The sequence below is a fragment of the Podarcis cretensis genome (genome assembly GCF_951804945.1).
Source record: "Podarcis cretensis genome assembly, chromosome: 1".
In the NCBI taxonomy this organism is placed as follows: Eukaryota; Metazoa; Chordata; class Lepidosauria; order Squamata; family Lacertidae; genus Podarcis; species Podarcis cretensis.
In genome coordinates, this window is record NC_137170.1 from 101,251,637 (window position 1) to 101,271,532 (window position 19,896).

The 19,896-nt window shown below is 43.1% G+C and overlaps 1 protein-coding gene and 1 long non-coding RNA gene across 4 annotated transcripts in view; one reads left to right on the forward strand and one right to left on the reverse strand.

The window, feature by feature from the left end:
- The window catches only part of LOC307226585, a 168,633-nt gene extending 168,115 nt beyond the window's left edge, over positions 1-518 (forward strand). Inside the window, exon 4 of the long non-coding RNA XR_013843509.1 lies at positions 436-518. This is a non-coding gene — a long non-coding RNA (uncharacterized lncRNA). The remainder of the gene's footprint in view (positions 1-435) is intronic.
- LRP1B (LDL receptor related protein 1B) overlaps positions 1-19,896 on the reverse strand; it is a 782,700-nt gene that overhangs the window by 47,524 nt on the left and 715,280 nt on the right. For all 3 annotated transcript variants that reach the window (XM_079992449.1, XM_079992450.1, XM_079992448.1), the window contains 10 exons: positions 13,149-13,268; positions 12,760-12,879; positions 10,601-10,717; positions 8,663-8,769; positions 7,191-7,320; positions 6,903-7,009; positions 5,840-5,972; positions 3,554-3,676; positions 1,799-1,921; positions 425-562 (listed from right to left, as the gene is read on the reverse strand). In XM_079992449.1, coding sequence (XP_079848575.1) covers positions 425-562; positions 1,799-1,921; positions 3,554-3,676; positions 5,840-5,972; positions 6,903-7,009; positions 7,191-7,320; positions 8,663-8,769; positions 10,601-10,717; positions 12,760-12,879; positions 13,149-13,268 — 1,218 coding nt within the window. The remainder of the gene's footprint in view (positions 1-424; positions 563-1,798; positions 1,922-3,553; positions 3,677-5,839; positions 5,973-6,902; positions 7,010-7,190; positions 7,321-8,662; positions 8,770-10,600; positions 10,718-12,759; positions 12,880-13,148; positions 13,269-19,896) is intronic.

Genomic DNA, 19,896 nt, shown 5'->3' on the forward strand with positions numbered 1-19,896 from the left:
AAGTGTGGGTGAGCCCTGTCAATGTATCTCATTCCCTTAAGACTGCTTCAGATTGCAGATTGGAAGCTGTATTTGCAAAAGGGAAGTGAGTTCTTTAAATCATTTTAATATAGATATTTATGTATTCCCCACATTTTTAACATACAATGCACTTTACGATCCTGATCAGCTAATAAATTAACAGGAGGAAGCAATGTCAACTTTGGCTCAGTGGCCACTTTCACATGTAAGCCAAACTCTGGTTTACTGGCACCATGTGAATGTACAGGCCCTTGGGTAAGGTCCTAGCCGAGTTAGATACTGTTTGGTTCATGCTAATTTAAATTCTACAAGATTACACATAACAGGTTCTATATAATATAAAAACATGTTCTTTTTTATTACTCTGAGAATGGCAAGCTTTCAACTTCTAAATGAAACTTACTTGTTTTACAGCCTTGCTCATCAGAACCATCACCACAGTCATCAAACTGATCACACTCCAGTTCCACAGGTACACACCGCTTATTGCTACAAGCAAATTCATCCTTTTTACAAGGCCTTGCCTTATATGTAGTTTTGTCTGCAAAATGTTACAAGAGAGCAATCAGATTTTTCTCCCTTTGATATTATTCTCATTAATGGCACAAGTGCATTTAACAATGAAACATTACCAATAAAAAAAATACTGTTTCCTGGATATGTAGAAACCTACTATATACTTGCAGCAGCCCATGAAACATGACAATCAGAAGATTTCCATTTCTCCCATGGGAGAATTCAACATCCCAGGATGCACATGTGCATGCTACAATTGCCCAGAGAAATACATATTTCACACAACGGTGTCTGCACTTGCTGCTTCAAGAGGTGGCAAGAAAACACAAAACTGAGAGGATGGAGCAGTCTGAGTTGGCATACACTCCCCTACCTCATTTTCTTGTTTTCCACTTGGGAGAATAGCTTGGCCCTCATTGTCAGGTTGTTTTCACTGAGTATCATGTGAAGCAAGGAGTGGAAAAAGGAAGATAGAATATGCTGGTCCAGCCTATGGTCCTCCTGTGCTATGCCTACAAACAGCACTGAGTACCACTGCACTGTGTACAATATATAGGACACGAGACAGAAACTAGCAAAGGAGTGGTGGCTGTCGTTACCACGCTGATGCTTTAGCTGCAGTCAGTTCTGCTACTCATTCCTTTAATTTCAGTTCTCTATTCCACTGTGAGTCAAGGCCTCACTCAATGAACCAGACATGACTTGGACAGTACAGACTTTGGTACTTATCAGGGCAAAATGATCACAATGATCCTATGAAGTCCAGGTGATTGTGTCAAAGACTTGGACTTTATGGGATATCCTTAACATGTAAGAGATGTTAGCAATTCACTGAATACAGTTGTTAGCCTTAGGATTATATATTGTGACTGCCCTGCTACCTACTTAGTCTGCATACGTAGCTCAGTTGGTAGAGCACGAGACTCTTAATCTAGGGGTCATTGGGCAAAGATTCCTGCATTGCAGGAAGCTGGAGAAGATGATCCTTATGGTCCCTTCCAACTCTGATTCTATGAATATCATCCAATTAACTGCTAATGGTCCCATACAGCTTGTCCCATTACTTAAGAACATGCTCTCACCCTGTAGGCCACCGAACCTATCAAGGACAGAACACAACGTCTGTGCAGTGTTGATGACAAGATATAATCCACACATTTTAGTATAGCTGCTGCCGAAGCGAGCACATAATCCACACATTTTATAAATAAAATGAGAACTTTGGTCTTATGATAATCCAAAAGGGGGAAAAAATACCCACCACAATGGTCTTCATCTGAGTCATCACCACAATCATCAATCCCATTACAAATCTGCTCACGTCTCAGACAGACTCGGTTATTTCTGCATCGGTAAGGCCTTGTTGGGGGACATGGAAATTTTACTGTGAAAAAGGGAGAGAGAGAACTAATATTATAATGCTCATTATGTATGGAATGTATCCGCTTTGAATAGAGAGGTACGTGATTACATGCCAGATATAACCTTGGATTGTATCCAGTGGTCCATGTGTGTAGTTCTGCTGTTGCAACGGGAGTTCCATTTGCACACTTCTACCCCACCCCTTGCTCAGGAAGTTTCCCCTTTCCTCCTACTCACCCTGGGGTGGGTTAGATGGGACAGGAGAGGAAGCAAAAACTCAGCTGTGGACACAGAAGTCTGTTGTACCAGTAGATTTAAGGGATTCAGCCCCTTAAACATTTAACCAGGCCCTTACTTTATGTATATACAGTGGTACCTTGAATTACAAAGGCCTCGGGTTACAAACGCTTCAGGTTACAAACTCCGCTAACCTGGAAGAGTTACCTCGAGTTGAGAACTTTGCCCCAGGATGAGAACGGAAATTGTGTGCCAGCGGCGCAGCGGCAGAAGGAGGCCCCATTAGCAAATGCACGCCTCAGGTTAAGAACAGTTTCAGGTTAAGAACGGACCTCCAGAACAAATTAAGTTCGTAACTGGAGGTACCACTGTATTATGACTTTAAAGCTGCAGTATTTAGGAGAAAAAGTATTGCTGAAATGTTCTCACTTCAATGCTAGCTCAAGTATCAAGAAAATCCTCTTGGAACGTTTGGAGGGACCATGCAACACTACTGTGTTTTAACTTGCTTCTTTCCAATGTAGTATTTGCAACGTTTACTATAAAGACATGGGCTGCATACACGCTATACCTTTAAAGCATCTTCGAAACACATACTTCCCCTCAAATAATTCTGGGCTCTTCTATTTACCCCTCACAGAGTTACAATTCCCAGCAGATCACAGAATTCTTTAAGAAGGAAAATGTGCTTTGAATGTGCTTTAGCAATATTGGGTGGAATTCAACATAGCGCTAAGTGGGGTATGCATGCGGGGAACAGGGTCACACAATGGGAATTCTCTACTGCTCCTGCTGCACACCCCCTAAGCCATTTTTAGAGAGTGGGGTGTTGGGATTACACTCTGGGCTATCTGCAGCCACTCCAGATCTCAGAGCGTCCTCCGGTGAGCATAGCTCTGGAAAAGGCACCCTCCTCTTCTCCAGGGCACTCCAGCGACATAAACCAACTTGATTTATGCATACTAGCCTTCTCTTGACACAGCAAAAGAAAGAGGCATCATAGTTCTAAACTACTATTTATTTACGCTATATTACACAGACACAGAATCATGACGCTCTTTCTCAACCAGCTCCGAGAGAGAACAGGCAAAAGTGAAAGCACATCACATAAGACATACAGACAGGACTATATCTGGTTCTCATGCTTCTTCTCAGACAGACTGTGTGATTTTCACTAATCGCAAAATGCAGCCTCGGAGAAGTTGCTAACATGGGGATGGTTGGATGGGGGGATTACCATTGTGCAAGCAGACCTTGTTCTATGCACTCAACAACTTAGTTGAATCCTGCCCACAATGTGTACACAGTCATAAATATGTATGAAAACAAAACAAAACAAGTGACCAAGCAAAACACAAAACTGAGCAGTCGAAAGGTAGTCAAATCAACAAACCATACTGTAGGAAATGAAACTTACCACATATTTCAGGGAGTTCATCAGAGTTATCTCCACAGTCATCTTCTCCATCACAAACCCAAAAATGCAGTTTACAGAGTGAATTGTTGCAAAGAAACTCATCCGATCTACATATATTCCCCCCTGAAAAACACAGAAAAACCAAAATAGTTTATACATATATTTTTATGCTTTATTTGGGTGTATAATGTGTCTGTTATTTTTCTATAGGGGAGCTGTTATCTTGTTGTTTGTTTGTGCATTTGGGGACAGATGTATTGCTGTATGCCAGAGTTCTTTCTAATTTCTGGATCAAATAAGGATTCAATTGCTGGACTAGTCAGACAAGTTTCTTGGTAACAACCCCTAAATATGGGTTGTTAAGGTAACAGAAATTGGCTCTGTGCCAGAGGACAAATGAGTGGGCTCCCCTCCCTCACCTGGCTGTTACTGTGAAGGACAGGCCGGAGATATGCATGTGAGCTGGAAGCTAGAAGCAGGCAGCAGCCTGGGCAGCTGACAGACGAAGCCATGCCTGATTTCTGCTTGGATCCTAGGCTGTGGATATGGGAGAAGCAAGATCTTCTGGAGGTGTTAATGCTGTGACTCCCTCCATTGTAGGCTCAGATTGTATATATGTTTAAATAGACCGTATGTAATAAAGACACCACAGTCTCCGCTGTCCCTCATGCCAAGGAAAATGAGCCCTGGTAAGTGCCTGGACCCGCTGGAATTTTACACTGCTTGGAGATTGGGGTGGTGTGCGTTGATTATTATTATTATCATCATCATCATCATCATACCACCCTATACCTGGAGGTCTCAGGGCGGTTCATAGATTAGAATAAAATAAAAATAAAAACAACAACCCAATAACCCAATAACCCCACCCCATATATATGATTTGGCGTTGTGTTTTAATCCATGGACTTGATTGATTGATTGCTGCTGCTGATTGGAAGTGGAAGTGACATCCGTAGGGCAACAATTCTCAGCACCCAGTAGGATCGACCATTTACCACTCCTCCTATAAACCAACTCAGAACAATGTTGTGTTATCTGACGTAGAATAACCGCACAGGCACTTCAGACACCATTTGGGTGAAAGCTGCTCTCGCACTACCACCGTAGTCAGTGGATAAGCACAATGTGTTACAATAACTTTAAAGGCTAAAGAAAAAGAAGAATCTGTGCCATTTGCTGCTACATTTAGCTGTTAACCCTCAATTCCTCCCAGAAAACCCATTAAATAAATTTTATCTGCCCCCACAGTTGAAAAAGACACTTCTCTACTTGACACTTGCAAATGGGCTAGTGAACTGAGATGGGCATTTTATTTAAATCCTATTTTGAAGCACGTCATTTAGATAAAGTAGCCTATTTTCAATATGGTTTTATTTTGGTCATTTCCTAAATCTGATTTGCCTAAAATAATATGCTTTTTTCTAAAATGAAAAATGAACTTAATAGAGGAAACAGTGTTTTTCTTCAGAATTATAGATCTCAAAAAATAGGTGGGCTTAATGCAAACACAGAAGGATTGATAAAAGAACAAATCCAAAAATCAGCAGATAGTTTAATTATATTATAAATACAGCCTGCACAGAGCACACACTTCAGAGATGGAAATTGGGATTATTCCTGTGATTGCCTAGGTTTAGGATGAGCTAGATTTGTGAAAAGGCAGCCTCAATGAGATAATATTGCTCTATATTTTAAGGGATTACTACAAGTCATAATTCTTTTTTTTTTTTTTTAAGGATATGGCTTTTCTGAACAAAATAGTGACAGTTACAAAAATGCCAAGTTGTGCTAACGGCCAAGGAAAAAGGTCTATTCTATTGAACAAAATGTGACATTCTGCAGGTTAAGGTAAAGGGAGTGGGAATATCGTCAACCACCTCTGTTGCTACCAGCTTTTTCTCTTTTTGTGCAAGTTATAGCACTTGAACATTTGGACAGCAACCTGAAAAGAGTTGAAGGCTGCAGTCCTAAGGCCAAGTTGCAAGCTCCCCTTCAGTTCAATGGAGCTTTTGCCAATAGAACAAATGTAGTTCTATTGTAGATTCCCCCCCCCGCCGCCCCCATGGTGATCTCTTACTCAGAGGCAGCCTCTTTTCCTTGTACATTCTTAAAGCAAAAATAAAAAATAAAAAGGGCAAATTAAAATTACTTTGTTTGTATTAAGTCTTATGCAACACAATTTTACCCATATCTACTCTGAATCAAATCACATTGAGTTCAGTGGATATTATTATTATTATTAGTTATTAAATCAAAAGTGGGGAAGAACATAATGACTCTCACCTCTGTCACAATGTTGTTCATCACTGCTATCCACACAGTCTTGGATTCCATCACAAAGCCATCTGATAGGGATACAGTGGGCCTTATTTTTACATCGGAACTGATCTTCCTTACATTCTGTTACACAATCCATCTGTTTAAATACATTTATGTGTGGCAGTATTTATAAACAAAAGCAACAGAGTTATAGACAGATCAAGTAGAATTCAGCAAAGGTGGGTCATTTTTCTCTTACTGACAGAAAAGTTACAATTAACACTGAATATAAATAACTACAAATGCAAACAACACCATTTTGAGTTATAAAGGAGGGGGCATGACATCGACACCTTTGCCCTAAAATCACTCCTTAGCATCCAAAGTTACAGAAGTAGAAGAAGTGTGATTGTGCACTGGGCTTTTCCACCTCTCCAGCTTTCAATCAAGACTTTTTGTGAGTATAGAAAGTTGGGACCTGGGAAAGAGTGCAGGGGCTGGAGGAGGAAGTGGTATAAAAAGAAATGAAGGAGGGATCTATGTTGTGTGACTGGAAGTGCCCTTGCAGAAGCACAAAACATTTTTGGGTACTGCTCAATAACTACCACCCAGCCCACGGAGCGCCACTGTTCTTATGAAATTCCCCATATTTATTTCTTTATGGATTTAGAACTTGCTTTTTGACCAAAGCCATGAAAGTGGGTCACAATGTGAAAATGTAAGGATTAAATCGTTTTTAAATGCAACAATTAAAACAGCAAACCTGGGCGTACTCAAGTAGTTGTCTGATCTTTCAAGTTCCTCAGACAAGAAACAGATCTGGTGAACCTCTGACATGAGGTAATTCCAGAATTTTGGGGCCAGAACTGAAAGGACCTTACAGCTATGCCAATCAACTACTCCATTATTGGGATTCAACTACTCCATTATTGGGAAAAAATAGAAAAGCCCAGCAATGACTGAGTTGTTTGCTTTTCTGTACAAGGAAACCTCTGGGGTAGAATGAAATTCCACAATATTTGCAACTTTAAATTCTAAATTTGCTAGCCAAAACTTTAGAGCAGGTCAAGACTAATTAACTGCGTACCTCATCAGAGCCGTCAGGACAGTCATATTCTCCATTACATCTGAAAGATGCTGAGATACACCCTCCACTGGCACAGACATACTCACTCGAAGAGCAGGTTGGAGATGCTATTTCGGAAATATATTTGGCATTAGAGAAAGGCAGTGCACTGTAAGCTTGGTATTTGGTAAAATCTGTATTTCTACAGAGTGGTATGTTTGGTAAGGGCAAAATATATTACTAACAGTGTTTTTCATTGCAGTTAATAATTCTCTTATCCCCCACCCCACCCCCCCGATAAAGATTTACCTGGTTCACAATTTTTCTCATCTTCCCCAAGAATGCAGTCATCGTGTCCATCACATTTCCACTTTGAGGAAATGCACTGGCCATTGGAGCACTGAAACTGGTCTTTTAAGCAGCCAGAATCACAGTATCTCTGTCATAAACAAAATAACGCAACCAATTGAAGTAATATACAATACAAAGTGCAAAAAGAAGATTATGCCTGGAAACGAACAGCATTTGTGAATTCTCCAGTAATAAAATAATCATTTCCAAAGTTAGACAAAAGTAGCAGAAGTTATAAAATGGAATAGTAATAATCACAACTAGATAGCGGGTATAGTAATTTGACTGAGTGATAGTCATGGACATGGCCACCTCAAATATGGTGACATTTTTCTTAAAAGTACATTCAGAATTATCACTTCAAATATGGGCTAAAAATAGGGATATATGAAACCTTTCTTATTATTTTCTGTGATATTTCCACCTCATGGAAAATTGAGACCACGTGACAGGGCACATATTACAACAGCAGCCAGATTTTTGCAAGGTTAGAATTTTCAGAACTCTTAACTCCAAAGTTACAAAGCTGCACACTAGTTTGAACCTGGACCGAAAAGGGATTAAGACGAGGTTTGATTATGCATTGAATCAAAGAATTGGATGGGACCCAAGGTTCATTTAGTCCAAGCCCTTGCAGTGGAGGAATCTTAACTAAAGCATCCACCACAGACAGCCATCCAACCTCTACTTAAAAACCTCCAAGGAAGGAGAGTCTACCACCTTCTGAGGGAGTCTGTTCCACTGTCAAAAAGCTCTTACCATCAGAAAGTTATCCCTGATGCTTCTGCTTTGGAAAAAAGCTCATAGCTTTGCACTTTAAAAAAACAAAAAACAAAAATCTTGCTGTTGGGTGGCAATACCAGGCTATTTTACTCATAGTTTCTGATACCAAGTGTTGGCAGCTTGCTTTTCCTCAATGGAGCAGGCTATGATGCCATTTTATTTTGCTGACTTCCTTTTGCACAGGTCTTAATGGGTAGTTGTTTCTTTTAATATAGTCCCCCACCCCCCTGCAAACTACTTCCCTGACTTCCCTCAGTAGATCAGGATATTTCCTGCAATCTAGTTCTTTAAGCAAAGTTAAATGACCCCGATTCTGCATTGTACCAATAACGTGAATACTTTTTGTGAGACCATGTTGACTCAACCTTACTTTTAACTTCCTGGAAATTCTTATGTTTGAGCCTCCAAAGTCTTACATTTGAGCCTATACTACCTTTGGGTCTGCTTGCTCAGCAGCTATGTAGGGGGGACAGGGACCAATACTTGTAGATCCAAATCAAGTTGTTAATCCTGGATCTTACGTAGAGTATGGATTACATGGTTTTAGGTGGCATGTGCATCAGTATATAAGCCCAAACATGGATGTTTTGGGGGTACTGAGGTGGAAAAGGCACTTCACCCCCTGCCAATCTCTTGCAAAGACCTACCTCATCTGAGCCATCTGCACAATCATAATCACCGTCACACCAAAATCTTGCAGACATACAGTCTCCATTTGAGCAGTGAAAGTCTTTCTGAGCACATGTTTGTGGTTCTGAAAGAAGAAATGTTTCAGATTCAAACTAAACATAAGTTAGAGAACCTTTTTCTTAGTTTGATATAACTCTCCGAAGCTTACCCGTGATACACTAAGAACTGGAATCAGAACTGTTTCCTGGTTCCATTAATTTTGTGTTCTCCCTTTATATTATTTATAATGTTATACATCTGAGGGTGCTAATTGGGTTTAATAAATATTAGAATTTAATTAGAACCGGTATTTTAGAACCCATAATAGCTGGATTCATGTGTATTCAAGATGTGGGCTGGCAGCTGTTAATATGCGAAGAGTTAATTAACCTAAGCACACTTCCTGGGTTGTGTATTTGACATTGTAATCCTGTAGAATCAACAAGTCTAAAAGCTAATTAGTTGAGGTAATTTCCTTGTGCGGTGACCACCTGGGGATAAGCCATTTAGGTGAAACAAAAGAATGAAAGGGCAGATCTCATTTGCAAATGTGCCGGTTCCCTCCCTCTCTCAAGGGCTAAGTGTGAATAAATGTGAAAAACTAATCCCTTTTCAGGCAGTGAGTTTTAGGACATCAAAGGAAGGGCCTTCTCCTGGATTATAAAAGAGACCAGAATTTAGGCTATGGGGATTAGGGCTGGAGTGATGTAACCAGGAAGCTAGGTTGTGCTGGGCTCCTTCTTGTTGTTGCTATGGAATATTCTGGTGTGTTTTGGGGTACTGCTGCTGTGAGCCCCTCCATTGGAAACTCTAGGTTGTATATATATATGTGTGTGTGTGAATAAACTATATATCCTAAAGACACTAGCCTCCATTGAGCCTTATTCCTGAAGGAAACACTAACCCTGGGTAAAAATGCCTGCAACCCCTGGAATCTTATGCAGCTGCTTGGCAGAGATTGGGGTGGCGTGTAATAATATTGTAACATTATTATTATTTTTTCAAAAAAATCCAGATAAAAAATGGGGGGGGGGACATGCTCATACATATTTGAAATAAGTATGCTTGAAATTCAGAAACTATTGATAAAAGGTATTTTACTCTTACATACCCGCAGAGGCTCTCTACTTTTTAGTTCCATATAAGAAAATATGCATTTTTTAAAAGGACTATTTTAACTATCAAAAGCTTCCCAAAAGCTTTTGATGTTGCTACAATGTAGGCCAAAGTTTTAAAAAGAGGAGTGCTAATGTAGTGCTAAGGAGATCACTCCATCAGTTCCAGCATTTCAGCTTGTCTGATGGAATTATCTCCCTTCTTCTCCTCTCTCCCCCCCCCCCCCCGCTGTGCATTGTTCTATGTATTCCCCTGCCCCCCCAGTCAATTTGGGAAGGCATAGGGACATACGGGGTGGGGGGGTGGGAGGAAGGGGAAACCTCATCTTGCACAAGCTTCTGCTATTATTATTATTATTATTATTATTATTATTATTATTATTATTATTATTATCATTTCTATACCGCTTTATATGTTAAGGAAAAAAAATCCTCAAAGCAAGACTGGCTGATTGAATTTGGCCCCAAAGCTTTCTTTCACTTTTTTTAAGCCATAGGATCTAATGAACCAACACTTTGCACTTCTTGCTACTGCAGGTGAATTGACTTTACTTATTTCACACAGCTTATGCAAGTATTCCAAATACTCAAAAATTCAAATTTTGCTTCTGGAATAATAAGGTGTGGTCTGACCAAGGCAGAATAGATCTGGACTTGATCTACTTCTACTGATGCAGCCTAGAATAGCGTTCACTTTTTTGTTCTTACTGCATCACGCTGTTGATTCATGTTAAACTTGTGATCCACTAAGACCCGTAGATCCCTTTCACATGTACTACTAGTAAGTCAGAAATTACTTACTGCAGTTTTCTTCATCAGAATTGTCACCACAATCATTTTGGCTGTCACACCTCCAGTGATCTGGAATGCAGTTGCTGTTCTTACATTGATATTCATGAGGCCCACATGTTTTTTTATCTGTAACAAAGACAGATACTGCTTTTATTCTAATAATCTAGGGTAGTTAAGCATTGTGAAAAATGCATGCCAGATCTATAGCATATTAAACTATGTTTCACTAGCAAAGGTACTGAATTAATTATCTGCTGCTATGTCAGAATGCATTTTATTTTTACCATATTATTATTTGCCCGGGGGTGGGGGATAATTATTAGCTTGGATCCAAACTTGGTTGTGGCTGATGGGAAAATCTGAAACAGAACTTTTCACAGGAGGCACTTCTGCCAGTAGAAGGGAAGAAGCAATTTAAGATCCCGCCCCTCCCCGCTGCAGCCTCTTGTGCCCTCAGAAAACTTGCTTCAGGGGATTTAGGGATTGTCTAGAACACGCGGGTGGTGCTGTGGGTTAAACCACATAGCATAGGACTTGCCAATCAGAAGGTCGGCGGTTCGAATCCCCGCGACAGGGTGAGCTCCCGTTGCTCGGTCCGTGCTTCTGCCAACCTAGCAGTTCGAAAGCACGTCAAAGTGCAAGTAGATAAATAGGTACCACTCCGGCGGGAAGGTAAACGGCATTTACGTGTGCTGCTCTGCTTCGCCAGAAGTGGCTTAGTCATGCTGGCCACATGATCCGGAAGCCGTACGCCAGCTCCCTTGGCCAATAAAGCGAGATGAGTGCAGCAGAGGGAGGATAGAATCAACAAAAAATCCCTCCCCTCCCCTTCCATCAGTGGGATTCTCCACTGGATCAAAACCCTTTTTCTGCATAGAGGGAGTCATTCTAATCTGAAATGATTCTAATATGAACTGACTTTATTACCACTAGTTGTGATGAAACACTTAATATTCTTGGGTTTTTTCCAGGACCCACTCTTTTCCTTGGTTTCAACTGTTTTTAAATAGCTGCAAATCACCCTGGGACCTTCTGGTGAAGGGTGGTGTCAGAGACTCAGCGGGAGCGCAGGGAGGAGAGGAGATGGAGAGCAAGGGGGAGCAATCCGAGGGCAGCATAGGAGAAGATGACAGCAGCCCGAGAGATTCCATGAGCCTCTCCAGCGAATCGGAAGATTCACAGAAGGGGGCACCGATGGGCAGGGCAAGGGGGGACCCAAGGGGGACACCCCAGAAGCAAGGGGCCAGCGGGGACTCCCAGAGCAGCAGTTGGAAATCAGGACCAGCTTCCCCACCAGAGCGTAGTGGGGGGGAGGAGTCCCAGGTATCAGAGCCCACATATTCACCACCAGCGAGAGAAGATGAGTCAGGGTTGGCCACGCCTCCATCGGAGAGCGAGGGAACGGTCAAGAGGAAAGTTGCAGGCTGGGCGCGCGCGCCAAGTTCAAATGTACAGGCGAGCGGCACAGAAGGTAGCCCGGATAGGGAACCAGGTCCTAAAGCCCGCCGGAAGGAGGGGGAAGAATCATCAGGGTCAGCGTCAGAGGAGTCCAGAAAGGATGAAACCCTAGCGGGCAGGAGGGCCCAGAGGAGAAAGGAACTTAGGAAGAGGTGGAGCAAAGCGAGAGTCTTAAACTGGTGTGGAAGGGGCGGAGACTCAGACGGGACTTCGTCGGTCTAGGCTTTAAGACGTAGAGCTGCGCGCTGTGGCTTTGAAATGGAAACTAAACCTCAATAAAGACTTTTGTACATAGCGACAGCCTGGCGTTGGTCCTCTGTGAGCTGGGACCTAGAGGCAGCTCTGACAGGTGGGTAATAAATTTAGTAAGAATATTTAAAAAATAATAATTCTTACAAGCCTTACAACAAAAATTGGTCCTGTACATGGTTACAAAGAGCTGGCACGCTCAATTCCATTCCCAATCTCACATGATTTTTCATCCAAGAAGTAGGCTGTATTCAATGGACAATGAGTATGCTCAGTTGTCTTTGGGCTGTTGACTTCTCTCACCACTTCATGATTTCTCTCTCTCTTTTGGTATGTCTGCAAACCCTGAATTCCCACCAAGCCTGCTGATATTTCACTCTTGTGCATGGGACATATAGTTTTGGCCACATACGGGCAGGCACTAGAGAATTGCATTTGCCAGTAGTATACAGGATACTCACCACAGTTTGCCTCATCAGACCCATCAGCACAATCAGGATCCTCATCACAAACCCATAGTTTAGAAATGCAGTGCTTTGTTGTTTTACACTGAAAATGGTCAGGAGAACAGCTGTTTTCCGCTTTAAAGAAAATGAGCTACTTTAAGTACAGAAACTGTTTTCTAACATTCAGAAATTCTAATTAAAACAATCAAAGCTGTTTTAAACTAGCTTTCTCTCAATTCTTCAAACAAACAAAAAACCCCAACAAAAAACCCAATGTCTTATCTCCACTTCCTACATTATTCACATTATATTATTCAAAAGAATTCACCAAAACAACAATGTGTATAGCGTGTTTGACTGACCACAAATAATGCAATTTTGGAGTTTCTACGTAAGTAACTTACGACAATCTCTTTCATCTTCTTCATCACCGCAATCATCCTGTCCATTACACCTGAGATTTATTGGAATGCACTTTTGATTCTTGGTGCACTTGAATTGACCTGACAGGCAGACATGTGTATCTGAGGACAAACAAATAAGAAGCTTCAGGACAGAAAACTCGGATGATTCTCATTTTATACTGCTCAGCTATATTACTGCTGCTTTGAATGCCTCATTATCAGGGCTGGTACCAGACTTCAGTGAGCACTCAGCATGATGTTTGCAATAAGTTCCCACCTGGATCTCTACGTAGTGCTGCAACATGCTACTACTGGCACTGCTGCCATCACCATCACTGTATGTTGCCACCAGTCACTCATCTCACCTTGAACCAGACTGGACAAGGCAGGCGGCAACACCTGTTGCTACTGCATGCTGCCACAACTTTTCAATGGGAATCAAGCTGTTACTTGGTTCTGATTTGCAGTGCTTGGCATATTTGCTTACCTAAAAATCAACCATTATCCAAAATAAAGAGATTTGAGGTCAACTATTGCATTTTGGGTAATCATATTCGATATTAAATTGGCTCTTTGAATCTTGTTTGAACTGTTCATTAAAGTAATTTTAAGTTCAGACTTCTTCACATTTATTTTACAAGCTGAAACTTTGCACACGCACGCACGCGCACGTGCGCGCGCGCACACACACACACACACACACGTTATTCCAAGTGCATTTTGAAATGACAAGCTGGCAACACATCATTACATCTCCTTCATGTAATTATGTTTTCCCTTCTCTATCACTCTTTTTCATTCCTCTTGTACATCAATTTTATCCAGGGTTTATTGCCAGACAGCCTTTTCACCAAACAAAGAAGAGTGTTTAAAGAGGTCACCGTTCTCTTGTAACTCTCTTGATAGCTGTTATCAGTCATCTTATAATAATATTAGAGTGATACACTCTTTGTAATTATCTTCCAACTTCTTAATGATTCTTAAGAGCTAAACATTACTGGCAGCCTGGTACTATTCAGAATTTTAGCTAGGGAAACTCAAACACCTGGATGCACAACAGCTGATAAAATGGCATATTCTTTATCAGTTAAAGAGACAGGCTTGTCTTGTTTTACAGATTTCTAGCACTGTATCAGATCTCTTTAGTACTCTTGTGGCAACAGTAAGTTATAGAAACACTAGGGCAATGAGTTTTCTCCTTCAGTTCTTACAACGTTGTGCTGGGATATTTGTGTGGTTTCACTTTCCCCACAACTGTAAAAACCCTTGCACAGCACTTCTGCACCTTAAACAGGATTGTCCTCATCCTGGCGCAATAGCACTGAAGACTAAACCAGCCACTGGATAGGAGATGTAAAATGCTAGCAGCCCTTTTACAAGGGAACAATGAAGCTGAGGGAAGGTAAATTAGTAAGGAAGCATAATGAGAAAGCGTGTTCTCACTAGCAGAGAGCACGTGTTGCGGTTGGGGAGCAGGCCACCATTATGACTAGGCAAATTTGGTGGGAACCCAAGCCTGTAAAGGGTTAAAGGGGTTGCTGGGGATTTTTGAGTGTTGCCAATTCGGAGGAGTGGTCAGAGTCTATAAGTAGGGGAGACAGACGAGAGGACGTTCTCTTGGCCGTTTTGCATCGGATCACATGGAGCACTTGGACAATCTTCTCATTGTCTGGTTACATTTCTTTATTTCCCCTTTCTTTTTAATCCTCTCTAGTCCCTTAAATAATTTAATTCCCCCCCCTTTTCCTGTTTGATTTCCCACCCCACCCCTTACCCTGCCCTGTGGGAAGATTCTCCCTATATCCGTGGCTTGCCTTTCCCAATAGGGAAAGAGCTCCCGTTAGGGGCTTTCTTTCGCAAAAGGTTTCCCCCATTTTGCCTGTTTAATTGTGGGGCTAGTCAGGGCTGTTCCCAGCCTAGCTGGAATCACTTTCGTTTATAGTATCCCCGAAGGTTGGCTTTATTTTGAGTGTGTGCAGCGCTGTTGGCCAAATTTTAAGCTAGCCTTGGGTGGGAAGAATTTGGCTTCCTTAATATTGCTATGAGACTAAGATTCTCAAGAGCAGAAACAGGGAGGCCTATTCGGCCTGCACATTAACTTCCAAGCCTAAGTCTGCTACAGGTAGCAGTTACTTGTTAAGTCTCTGCCACGTGACTCATTCTCGCTATAGGAATGTATCTGCTTGCAGGCCCAGTTGCTCCTAATGTATATCTGAGGCAGACAAAGGGCCCCAGAGGCTCTCTGTGTCTCCAAGGACTATGAGCACTCTGTATATGCTCTTGAACTATGCCATTTCTGAACAAGTTTATTTTCTTTAAGTTTGTTTTGCCCTGATAGTGGCGAATGCCATTTTAGAGACGAGCCATTGTGGCTTACTGGCTAAAGTGTAAGACCTGGGAGACAGGGTTCATATCCCCCTCTTAGCCATTGTTATAACAAAACAAAACTAACTGCTCCTTTTAGGCTATTCTGTTGCTGGGTAGTTCTGCCCATTTGTGATAAAAGAACTTTGGGTTTTCTTGAAGGGGTGCTTCCCTCTAAAAGGGCAAGCAGGGGTACCTGGACAAGCTGTGGGCTACCTCAACTCTCCTATTTCACTGGAAACATTTATGCCTGGCCTAGCAGGTGATCCTAGGGCTTTGCCCTAGAATTTGATGGCCTGCAAGCGTTTCCGGCCTGAATAGTGTTCCCATGTGGTCTATAAGCATTGGTTTCACTGGGTCAGCGCATAGTGCTGGTAATGCCTAGGTTGCAGGATTCGTCCCTGTATGGGACAGCTGCATGCTCCCCCATTGCTCTACCTGGACACTTAGGTCCTTTTGGTGGTCACCTCACTGCGAGGGATGTAATGGGCGCCACATTCGTAATATGCAAGTGGGAGAAAGCACCTTTGCGTGCCCGCATTGTAGTTTGCTCTGTGCATTGCAGGGCACGGTGCTGCATGGGCTGCAATTGCATTGCATTGCATTTCGTGTGAGATTTGCAGTTGCATTGCACGGAGGGTGTGTTTGCATTGCACAGAGTGTATTGTTGCATTGCACGGAGTGTGTTGTTGCATTGCACGGAGGGTGTTGTTGCATCGTACGGAAGGTGCGGTTACATTGCACAGAGTGTGTGTGTGTGTGCATTGCACGGAGTGTGTAGTTGCATTGCACGGAATGTGTTTGCATTGCATGGGGGGCGTAGTTGCATTGCACAGAGTCTGTTTTTGCATTGCAAGGAGTGTGTGTGCATTGCACGGAGTGTGTAGTTGCATTGAACGGAGGGTGTGTGCAGTGCACAGAGTGTGTAGTTGCATTGCATGGAGTGTAGTTCCGTTGAACGGAGTGCGTAGTTGCACTGAATGGAGGGTTTGTGTGTGCATTGCATGGAGTGTGTATTTGCATTGCACAGAGCATGTTCTTTTGCATTGCACGGAGTGTGTAGTTGCATTGAACGGAGTATGTAGTTGCATTGCACGAAGGGTTTGTGTGCATTGCACAGAGCATGTTTTTGCATTGCACGGAGTGTGTAGTTGCATTGCATGGAGTGTAGTTCCGTTGAACGGAGTGCGTAGTTGCATTGAACGGAGGGTTTGTGTGTGCATTGCATGGAGTGTGTATTTGCATTGCACAGAGCATGTTTTTTGCATTGCACGGAGTGTGTAGTTGCATTGAACGGAGTATGTAGTTGCATTGCACGGAGGGTTTGTGTGTGCATTGCACAGAGCATGTTTTTGCATTGCAGGGAGTGTGTAGTTGCATTGCACGGAGTGTGTAGTTGCATTGAATGGAGTATGTAGTTGCATTGCACAGAGGGTTTGTGTGTGCATTGCACAGAGTGCGTAGTTGCATTGCACAGAGTGCGTAGTTGCATTGCACAGAGCGTGTTTTTTGCATTGCACGGAGTGTGTAGTTGCATTGCACAGAGTGTGTGTCTGAAAAGGAAGCTGGCTCGGCGGCAGCTTTGTCAGGACTTCTTTAGGGGTTCTGGCCAGCGTCGGCCCTGTAAATTTACATATCATGATGGCAGCACAAGATGCCCCCTGCCCAAGCGCTGGAAGCTGGAAGCTGGCAAGCAATAGCTCAATACCTTTTGCCCATATTCCCATTTTATTTAGGGATCCAGTGGATATCGTTGCTAAAACAAACGACTCGCCTATGGAGAAGCTGTCTGCCTTGAAGGAAGTTATTTTGTAATACTTCTTATGTAGCAAGTGATGCTTCATCAGATCCGATCTTGCTGGGTCACTTAATTAATCTTCCCACTAGGCCAGGCTTGCGGCCTGAGGTCCCCTTATGCCTACCAAGTGTGGTGAAGGCAGATATCAGGCGATGGTAACAATTCCTGAATGTATGCAATAGTAGTTCGCCATGGCAGGATACCTTGAACCCGCACAGGGATTTTCAGGTTCATGCTGGTGCTGCTGGATCTTTGCCCTTTGGTTTTATTTCAAGGGCTGCTGGGGTGCAAAGCTATGGCCTCAAGCCCGGTGTGGTGAGGCAATCATGTGACATAACTTTTCTTGAGTTTTTTCCCATTGTTGTAGCAGTTCACATGTGGCCCGAGGAGTCCAGTGACCATCGGATCTGCTTTTGGTCTGATAACCAGGTAGTGGTGAGCGTCTTGGCAAAACGGTCCTCACGCTCCAGCAGATTCTCCGCCCCTCCGCTCACGCTTTTGAGCTGCGCCGCTTAAGGTTTAATATTGTGCTTCCTACTCTCCAAATTACGGGATCCTCTAATGATGTTGCTGACACTCTATCCCATTTTCAGATGAAGCGCTTCAGATCCTGGGCTCCAGACTCAGTTGTTGCCAGACTTTTCCAGACCATCTGTGGCATTTTGACAACAATTAGTATTTACAGAGAGCAGCAGCTTCCATTTCCCCTTCTGCTTTTAGCTCTTATGGGATGGCCTGGATGGATTTCTTAGCCTTCAGCTTTCAGTCCTCGGCCATTCAGATGAATTAGCCCCCATCTTCTGAGCAGATCCTGCAGTATTTGGTTCACCTGCTGCAGATTGGGCGTGCTGTTATAACTATCAGAATTCAGTCCGCTGCAATGTCTGTTACACTGAAGCTTTAATTTTCAGAGACCCTTGTATAAAGTTTGTAGTGCGCAGGGCCTTGGAAGGTTGGAATAGGCTCCAACCTCATAGGACAGCGGGCAGGAAGTTGGTCAATTTTACTTATGTAGTATCTGCAACAAGTTAAAACTTGTCTGCTGGTTAAAGAGCAAGGCGAGATTCCTTTCAGTAGTCCATTGCATTTTTGCACTGAGGGTTAGGAAAATGGTTGTTGGTGCCAGCATGGGGCTGAGAGTCTGGAGGCTTATTGCTTCAGGACTTTTCCTTATCCTTTGGAGCTTGTCTTTAGAATCGGGAACTCTAAAACAGACTTAGTGGGCAGGAGTGCCACAATCAGGGTTCCCGCCACAGGTGAGGAGGGCCCTTGCCCGGTTATGGATAACAGAATATTTGGCTTTTCATTCCCTGGAGGCTGGCCCGCTCCTAGTGCATGAAAATGGGTTCCCGTTAGCCAGGCATCAATGTGCTTATGTCGGGCACCAGTTATTACGGCCTGCGGCTTGCTTACCGCTGAACATGCCTCATTCCTTCCGAGTAGGACTGCTGCAAAGGCTGCAGACTGGGGGCCTGTCAGTAGACAGGATTGGGAATACGGGTCATTGGAAGTCTTACGCTGACAAGGGTTATATCAAGAAGTGTCAAATGATGTCTGTGCTGATGCTTGTCTGTTATTTCCTTTTTTCATAGGAGCAGCTGTGCACATTTGGGTCACAGCATCGTACACTGGGCTGGCAAGCATGTTGACGAGTTTGGACTGGGGCGCCATCTCAGTCTTCCTGCCCATGTGAACATTTACTGGATGTCCGGATGGGGAATGCTTTGGGAGGAGATCCTTCCTTGGGTGTGGTCGAGTGTGACCTGTGCAGGTCCTCCTGCAGTGCTGGTGGTACAGCTGGGCGAGAATGTTTGCTGTCTTCATCCAGCATAAGTTTGCATTCCTGCATGCAAGAGGGCTTGGATTGAGTTGATGGCAGCTCTCCCTGGACTCAAAATAATTTAAGGCATTGGTTCAAGGTGGTCTGGAGGGGGGGTTGGAGCACCTGTCCCCTCCAATGCGCAAAGATATTCCATTAAGGGAATCCAAGGATTCGCTATGCTTTTGTCGACCCCTTTCGAGGGGTAGGGCCACACAAGAGTCCCTGGGAGCATTTGGGGGTGAGCTTGAGTCTGATCCTGTTTCATTGCTCCCCCACGCTGTTTATTTGTACTGACGATATGGTGGGGCCCAGTCGTCAGTGCTGCCCTGCTAAGGTCAGGTGCAGCTAGTCGGGAACCAATGCCTAGACAAACTACCACTGAGCAGGCCAAAAAGCATGTTAATAAGGCGGTGGACAATAGAATAAAATAAAGTAAATATAATAAAATAAATTAACAAATAACAAATAAAATAAAATAGGTCCTTGCTTTAGGTGGTTCTGTAATATTGCACCCTGCTATTTTCTTCAAGGCTGTTGCCCTCTTTAGGGCAGATGGGGTGCATCTTTCCCCTAATGGGGAACGACACCTGACGGGATGCGATTGCCTTGGGATTCTTGCTCCCCTACAACGTTTGCTGGTACTGACGATATGGTGGGGCCCAGTCGTCAGTGCTGCCCTGCTGAGGTCAGGCGCAGCTAGTCGTGAATCAATGCCTAGACAAACTACCACCGAGTAGGCCGGAAAGCGTGTTAATAAGGCAGTG